The sequence below is a fragment of the Rhea americana genome, unplaced genomic scaffold (assembly GCF_003343005.1).
Source record: "Rhea americana isolate MKP2758 unplaced genomic scaffold, rheAme1 scaffold_245, whole genome shotgun sequence".
NCBI lineage: Eukaryota > Metazoa > Chordata > Aves > Rheiformes > Rheidae > Rhea > Rhea americana.
This window is the reverse complement of record NW_028186363.1, coordinates 1,025,648-1,034,538: the sequence shown is the minus strand read 5'-3', so window position 1 is coordinate 1,034,538 and position 8,891 is coordinate 1,025,648. Positions and strand designations below refer to the sequence as shown.

At 47.7% G+C, this 8,891-nt stretch overlaps 1 protein-coding gene across 1 annotated transcript; it reads right to left on the bottom strand.

The window, feature by feature from the left end:
• Positions 1-556: 556 nt before the first annotated feature.
• Positions 557-4,335, bottom strand: GREM1 (gremlin 1, DAN family BMP antagonist). The gene has a single exon (XM_085306679.1). It carries the CDS (start codon positions 3,771-3,773, stop codon positions 3,165-3,167), a length of 609 nt encoding a protein of 202 aa, XP_085162805.1. The 5' UTR covers positions 3,774-4,335; the 3' UTR covers positions 557-3,164.
• Positions 4,336-8,891: the final 4,556 nt, after the last annotated feature.

Here is an 8,891-nt window from a genome sequence, read left to right as displayed (position 1 = left end):
GGTCCCTGTCGGAGCCGCTGTCYTCTCAAGGCCCCCAAATGGCACCGTTGCTGCAGACAGTAGGTTAGCACAGGGCTCTGGACTCTTCTTCATTATTTTTCATCTTGTCTTGCCCTAACTGCAGCCTCAAAGTGTTGTGCTGCAAAAGCGTCCCCTGCACTTTCCGAAAAGTGGGAGCGAAACTGTGGAAAGGAGCAAGGCGGGCTCTCCGAATCCAGCCCGAACTCTACAACAACTCAGTTTGATTTGTATTTTGAACTGTCGCTGTAAGGTTTGCAAGGGGAAAAGTGCGAGTAAAGATTGAGATTTTTCCTCCTATGAATTGTGGAAGGGTGTGGGGGAAGTGACAGATCTCATTTAAAAACCTTATTGAAGTAGCTGTGGTGAATGATGGTGCCGCTGCTCGTCTCTGCGGCTCGTTGTCATAACGTAAAGCCCTTTGATAATTAGAAGAAACCACAGAAGTCAGAGTAAACTACAACAGATCCAGAAAGAGCTGGAAACTTAAGAAAAAATAATAATAATAAAAAAAACAATAGACTTAGGCTGGAGAATATTTTTTTTTATTTATTTGTTACTAGTAGTTAAAATGATGCACAAAATGCTGGGAAGAAAAAACTCCAATTCTATTCAGTTACAAAATAATTAAAACTTCATTTTAAACCAAGTTTTGCTTTGTGAGACCGAGCATGAAAATACTGCAGCCTTAGGTTATACAGTCCATTGTTTTTAGAATAAAGCAGACATTTAAATACATATTGTGGCTGATATTTAATATCTTGTATAATTGTAAGTTAGCAGAACTTTCTTACTCTCAGGCAATAACTAGCAATTCATAAAAGTTCTTTGTATAAAATTTATATATTTATGGGGGGGATCTGCCTCAAGGGGAGTTCCTTTGTGATCTATGCGTAGGCTGTTTTGGAACATAAAGATTCGTAAAATTTGTATCATTTTTCCTTCAGAGCACTAACCTAACGTTAAATAAAGGCGCTACGAGTGTCTGAAGCTGTGCTTAATGCCTAAGAGACTGGAGACGTTGCAGCCTAGGATGAATCCTGTCACTGTCAGGGACAACAGGAGTTTTGCTGTCAGCTTCAAAGGAAGGTGAAATTTCATCCTTAAGGTCTGCCCCTCTGCTGCAGGAACGTTAGCTAGTATACAACTTTCAGCAAAGATTGAGATCGGCCCTTGCACCTCCAAACCAACTCAAAAAAGTAATTTAAAGGAAAACAACCCCTGTAAATTATCATCGAAAAAGGATTTGTATTAATAATAACATTAAATATCCATATCTTTCTGTTTAACTATTCACATTCCACACAGTGGAAATCTACCTCCTGAAATTCCAGATTTTAAAACTGGATTTTAAAATCCATGAATAAATGTGTCAAACCTGCTGAACGAGAGTATACCAGATGCAACGCGTTTCAGTAACACGAGACCATGAGTTGCAATCTCTTAGTCTTACAGATGCAGACCCCATAGCAGTATATTTTACAGTAAAAACATGTTGATCGCAGAAGCGTAGGATACAGTGAGTAACCGCCCAGGGCGCTGCGCAACGCCTGCACCTTCCCCGCGTCTGCGAGACGCCACGGTGCATTTTTTTCCCCGTTGGCCACGTTAATAAGAGCAGAAATGTCTTCCTCCGGGGAATACCCTCGGGGTAACCGGCCCGGGGCGGAGCGAGGCATTAACCGTGCCGCTGAGAACGGCAAGGGAGGCGGCGCGCTGCGGGACGCACAGCCGGACGCTCAGCCGGGAGCTACCGCTCACGCCAGCCCGCCGGCGGACGTCGCCTGTCCCCTCTCGCGGCCCCCCCGGCGCTAAACCGAGAGGGGCAGTTGGCCCTTAATTTTCAGGAAATTCTCTTTGCTTAGTCCAAATCCTGTTTAAATGCAAGGCTGCGGTAGAAGATATAAAAGGAGGATTATTGCTGGCAAAGCTCTGCATGTCTTTTCCAACAAACCGCATGCCTGTGGCAGAGCTAAAATAACAATAACAATGCAATGTTTACTAGGCATGAATGTCCCGGCTCGCGTCTCTCGGGGGGTTATTGCATTTGCAGTCACATGATGCTTGTTTGAATTTTTGCTTTGCTCTTTATGTGCTAAATTACTGCCATTTTGTACTGGATGTTGGTTAGCGAGATTTCTGCGCTGCGCTGCGGCTGCTGTTGCGGTGGCGTATGCATACGCTCCAGGTGTATGTATAGATACCGATGAATAAAAGATACTGCATATACATATACATGTAAATATGAAGAATAACTGATATCTGAAATACAAGACATCAAACGGATCTAGTGGCACAAGAACGGGTTTTGACCAACTTAGCCATTAGAATTCAGAAATATATTTATAGTCTTGTATATAGCCTCTCTTTAATTTATGTAATATATGAATAGGTCTATAAATTAAAGCAAAACGTAAACAGAAGACAGTATCTCTTTCTGTGTCTTGCTATTTATGTATCTTTCTTTTTTCCTCCCATTTGTATTCCCCCATCTACCTACCTTGACTCTTCACTTTCTAACTTGCTGTAATTCTGTTTTCTAGCCACCTATACTGATTTTTTCACTGCTCCTGCTGTTGTTCTGCCAACAAGGCTTTGGGAGTACAGTTATTTTTTGCAGAAGCACATTAGAAACTCATGACACAGCTGTTATTTTCTATGATGTTTTCCTATGGCTTAACTGCTTTTTGCCTACCTTTTTAAGAGTAGATTTATGCTGCACTGAGATGTTTCTCTTCATACAGTAAAAGCAAATAGCATGGCAGCTGAACATTAGCAAAAGCCACAGCTCCCCTCTCCCAGTAAGTGGCAAAAATGTGGATGTGCACGAGGAAACCTAAATATTGTGCAGATGAGCTTGTGGGTAAATAGGTTTTAGTATTTCATACCCCTGTTAAAAATAATTTACCATAGTGAACATTCAACTATTTGCTTATACACATCCCTTTTCTTTCTTGCACACACACACACACATGCATGTCCTTCCCTTATGTCCATTTTCTCCTTTGGTTTCTTTTTTTTCAGATAATTCTGGGGTCCTCTCCGTTGTGTCCAGCCCTGAAGGTTTGCTAGATTWTGCCACTCACTCTCACGCTGGCGATGATTGCGTACAGTCAGAGTGCAATCAGTACAATATTTTCCTTGGATTAGTCCAAGTCAATAGATATACACCGGCATTCCTTAACTCGGGTGATTCTTTTCTTCTTTCTAGGGGGCTGAAGCTCGGGGCAATTAAGTGTAACAGTCATGGTGGTAAACTTCTTGGGCTTGCAGAAGGAACAAGACTGGAAAGAGCCTTCTTCTTTACGGACATGCCTTGGGATGTAGAAAGAATTGCATTGGCCATAGCAGAACCTGTTGATAATGGTACGACTGTTGCAGCCTTCTTCATGGATAGTTTGTTTGAGGGGTTGAGTTTTGCACCAATCCCGCTTTAGGTATTTGCGCTCGGTGATGTGCAGTGCCTCCTGACTAGACTCCAGCACCTCTTCGGCAGGCACCGAAGTGCCTTTGCCTCGCTCCCGATGCCTAGAGCCCGGCTGCTGCTGCGTCTGCGTCTGCTCTGAATCATTGGGCTGATCTTTGTCGGGAGGAGGGATAGCACCTTGAGATCCGCGATTCCTCTTCCTCCCTTCTGCGGTCGGTAACAGAAATCCCGCCAGAAGAAACACAGCACCGACGGCGTACAGCGTGCGGACCATCCTGTAYAGAGCAGGTTGAGGGAATAAAGCACAGGTGGGGATTTCAGACATCATCAGTGTCAAGCATGTAGTCAATCTTCAGTTCTATACATGTGTGTGTACGTGTGTATGCACGTACACAAGACAAGCATTCAGCCTTTACCTACTGGAAAGCTATTTCAGAATTACCAGGTGGTTAAAACCTTCATATATGGTGATTCAAAGTCAGGGGTTAAAGCAAGTCCAAACAGAATTTAGTTTAGYGTATCATGCAGCTATTTCCAGCTCCTTTGTCCATATATATTACCTTGTATAAGGGTCCCAGTTCCCTTCTCATATATTACTGACATTATGGAGGTTGCTCCTGATTTATGTTGGCGGAGAACACATTTTATATAAGGATTTCTATGAAATGGCTATCTGCAGTACCAGAGGACTAAACTCAGGAGATCTTTCCAGCTATGTGTTTCCTAAGTCAGACTCAGAAGTTTTGTACAGCTTCTTCTATAATATACATAAAACATATAATGTGCATACTGTATCGTATCTGTTGCCTGAATTACAGCACCCCAAACTTGCTCTTATTGCACTGTATTGATCCACTGAGTCTAAGTGTAATGAAGCCTAAAGTACATAAGAGATGTGTAACAAGACAGGCAACCTATAAAAGAATATATAGGTACAAGCTAAACAAGATGAGTCTTTAATTTCAAATTACAACTTTGCACACGTTACTCTGAATCCTTGATAGATAGTTACACAGATACAGACAAACAGCGTTAAGGCATTTTGAGATCTCTGAATTTTAGTCACTACATAAAGCRTATTATTGAGAGGCCATATGAGGACAGCAGAGTTTGATGCATGCCATTAAATCAGGAAGYGTTGTATCATACATGAATGTAGTTTGTGCACACAAAACCACTTCAAGGGCAGTAACTGGAGACAATCAAGTTCTTGAAAATTGCACTCCAGCTCCAAAGGTAACCATTGGTGTAGGAATAGCCTTTCTCTCCTTCCTTGTTCCCGGTGGCCCAGTTACTATCCACCATTTCTGGTAGTTCTCAAAGCTCTGGCAGCAAACTGGGAAGAAAGTCATCAGTTGTCACACCTTCCAGAAGCACCACTCTCTCCRTGGTGCTCCAGAAAGCAAGAGATGTGGCAGCCAGCAAGACGGCTCAGGGAGGGAGGGACTCGGGATCCTCCTTGGCATGGGCTTGGGAGAAGCCGCTAGAAAGAGTTCTTTGCAATTCTACTATTTTATGGTTTTTTGCAAGCAGTCAGAGGTACATGCATTAAAAAGTAGGAAGAAAAAAGAGGAAGCTGCTCTCTTCTACCTGCTTAGAGTGCTGTAGTTGTATCCCTTATTCGACCAGTTCTACCAATAAAAGGCAAAACAGCTTTGAGACTGAAGGGTCTCGCTTATGTTAGTTACCAGCAAACATATGTGAAAGCAAGGGCAATTTCCTGTACTATTTTACCTGCTCTGCCTAAGGCAAGCTCACTGGGCAGAAAAGCAGTCAGATGTCAACTCCGCGGGGGCAATGCAGCGACTCGGGAGAGGCGCATTACTACTGCGAAAGACRTATATTAATTTCTCAGTTACTAGGGTCTTTCCCGTCACCAAACCAAAATAAGATTTGTATTATGCTGTTCAAAAAGCCCTTCTCACTGAGGAGGCTGAGAAAGGAGCTATACGGGTGGAGAGTGTTACAGGAGCTCTCCGTCATATTTGGGGACTTGCTTGGGGATATAGTATCGTGTTTGTCTATGGGTTGTTAGTGTACCTAGAATTTATGCATGATAAGCGTATGCATTTGTTTTATTCRTTCAGGTTTAGGTACCAGGGTGCGCTACGTTTGGAAGAAGCTTCAGGCTTGAAGAGAAGGGTGTAGGAATGACACTGTACCTGGCTCCAACAGACAACGCGGAAGGGCTGCTTTTAATAGCTAAATGAAATACTGTACAGAACGTGCAATTTTCATAACCCTACAGTCCTGACACAGAAAGAAAAAAAATGTTGGAAATTCTAATTGAAGACTAATGCAGCATAATGTCAAGAGTGAGCTCAGACTTCACATTTGCTCTTTTTTCTGTTTCTCTTACAATCTCAATTTTATTTAAACATGCTTCTTTTTATTTTCAATGTTTTGTCTTTTAAGTATTTTTTAAAGAACAGTTATAAAACAGTGCTTATTTCCTCAATAGATGAGAATGACTCCTTCCAGAGCTGTTCCCATTTCTCCGGTGACTGTCTACTACACTGTATTTCAGCAGTATTTTAATATCAGTATTAATTTACTCAGCATGGCACCAGAACCTTATGAAAAAGAAGTCATTACATGCAACAGAAAATAAAAAGCTAGTTTCTAAGCAGTGCCAGGAAACTTCAGGTACTTCCTTAGTGTCCTGTATTGATGCTTTGCCAACGCACATATTCCTGAACGACTTCTACTTCTAAAACAGATTATGTTGCTCCACCTTTTTGTTTCATGCGTGTGCAGCTGGTTACACGGTCATTGGTTACAAGGTCTAATCATCCAAAAACAAAGTGTACTTTGAGATGAGAATCTGGGGAAAATTTGATYGTAATGTTTACAATTGTAAGATCTGTCTCCCAGATTCATGCATCTTTATTAAGCATGTGTTTAACCTTAAGAAAATGTAAGCATGTGTTTAAATATAATCCTAAACAGAGGGAGGAAAGAAARTTTGTCAATGAGTTGGTTTACAACCTTAAAGGTAGAGACTATACCATATGCATAGAAAAGAGATTGTGAGTCAAATGAAAATTAGCAAGTCAGCAAAAACGTTTTTATGATCACTTCAAAAAAAAATATGCGTAAGAATAAAAGTAATCCAATCATTTGGGGCTAAATTATAGTTTAAACATAGATGCATACATGAGGCTGTGTGAGCCTCATGGCTCCAATAGGAGCTCAAGTAGAAACCTTCTTTGATAGTGATTTATTAAACACTTAATAAAAAATATTTTTTTAAGCCAAATTGCAAAGAAAAAGGAGGTGAGATGCCTCAGTTAGGAAAGTAGACRAAGTGCAATGCCCAAAACACACACATCCCAAAGCAGGGCATTTGCTTATGAGMGAGGACTACACCTCTTTTTGGCTACATTATGGACTGGAAAGATTCATCCTTCTGTGAATTAGAAGCTGCACATCATGATGGTCAAATCCTAATGCTAATCACCCTGAAGATGCCCACAGAGTTACACAGATTCGCTCCTGAAACTCCCTCCAGGGAGATTTGCTCACAGATCTGTAAGAACACGAAAACAGGTTTGCAAACAGCAATGCGTACTGAAAGGGAGAAAGTCTCCAGGGGACGCGATGCATGTCTGAGTGACACCACTGTGAGAAAAATAAATGTCCTAGCACAGCTCGGGACTGCACCTTGGAGCGGCACGGCGAGACGCAGGCACGGGCGCCCTTTACGACTTCTGCAGCGTCCCGGCAGCTGCACGCGACTCCGTTACATCTCGGGCTCTTTCAGCACGGTGCGGAGYGGGGAAAGAAGGTGGCAGCCCCCCTGCTTACAAATCATCACACGTAGTTCAAAGCAAGCCGTGGCTCAGCGTTTACTGGCGCTAAACCCAAAGGTCTCCGYGCGTCTCACCAAACGTGTAACTAAACCCCGTACCATTTTAGTACTGATGTTTGATGTTTCAGGAACATTTGCACTATGCAAAAAAGGGGGGTTCCTGTGCCTTACGCACCCCGGTGCCAGTTAGCGAAACAGGGTTGACTTGGGACCATTTCAGCGGGAGGAACTGAAAACAGGAATCCAGGAGCGAGGCGGCAATCGCCGCTGATGGCCAGGGAGGGACGTCGGGGCTAAGAAGAAGGGGTCGTGGCCGCCCAGCGCAGTGCGGAGGGGCGCTGGGGCCGCCCCGGCCCTGCACGGTACGGGTCGGATCGGGTCGGGACTGGCCGGCCCCGCCGCGGTAAGACGGGGCTGTCACTGAACGCAGCCCCGTACGCGGCACAGCAGCGCTGCGGGGATCAGCGGGCGCCGTCGGGGCAGCCAGGCCGCCGGCTCAGCCCGGCCCGGTCCCCCCTGCGGCCACGGCCACGGACACTCCAGCAGCTGGGGTGCCCTCTGCGGCCTCCCTCCCCGACGGAGGGCGAGCTCCGTGGAGGGGACTGCCGAGCTCCGGAGACTTGCTCCAGCGCACCGTGTTCAGCCGGGCTCGGGCGAGGGGACAAACCTCCCCCGGGGAGCGGGGAGTCCAGCGCCAGGTCGCGCCGCCGAGAGCAGCACGGCCGGGCCGGGCTTCCCCTGCGGCCGCGCCGCCCCGCCGCGCAGGCGAGCCCGGGCCGCCGGGGCTCCGCGCCCCGCGGCCGGGCGCTGCGGGCCGGGCTCGGCGCAGCCCCACGGCCGGGCCCGGCTGGCCGGGGCATGCCGCAGCGGGCTCCCGCCCCGGCGGGGAAGCCGGCAGCCGCGGCCGGGCCGGGCCCGCGCCCATTAGCTATGGGAAAGGACGCGCTACGGGAGCAGCGGCCGAAGGAGGCAGGGAGCCGTCGGGGCAGCAAAGCCCCCGAGGGCCTCCAGTCAGGTGGGAGGGCAGGACAGAGGGGGACAGCGAAGGGAAAGGCAGAGAGGAGCTGAGCGCGGCGACAGAGCCGCCGTGCCTCCCCCGACGGCGCCCGCGGGCGCGCACCCGGGGCCGGGCCTCCGCTCCGCGCGTCCCCGCCGGCGCCAGCCAAGCCGAGCCAAACCGGGCCGGGCCGCGGCCGCCCTCCAGGTGCTCGGCCGCAGGCCGCTGCCCTCCGCCGGGGCAGAGGCGGGACGGGCCAGAGCCGTCTCGACGGGACGGGACGGCCGGCACCTGGGGACCTACCCCCGCGCCGCCGGGCTGGGATTTTGCCGTGTGTCGGGGGGCGCCGAATTCAGTGTGTAGGCGGAGATGAGCGGCAGAGCAGCTGGGCTTTTGCAGTCCCCGTGTTTGTGGCGCAGGGAGAGGGCTGCAAGAGCGCCCCAATCCCCAGGACCGCGGCGGAAATGCCGTGGGGGCCACCCGCTCCCGCTGACAGGCGCGACGGGTGTCGCTCGCCGCCGCATCAAGGCACCGGGGAGTTTTGCTCGGCACCCACGAAAGGCTCCTCCCATCCCCCCTCCCCGAAGGTGGGCGAAAGGGATTAATTTTTTTTTTTCCTCCCCCGGAGCCTGGCCGCA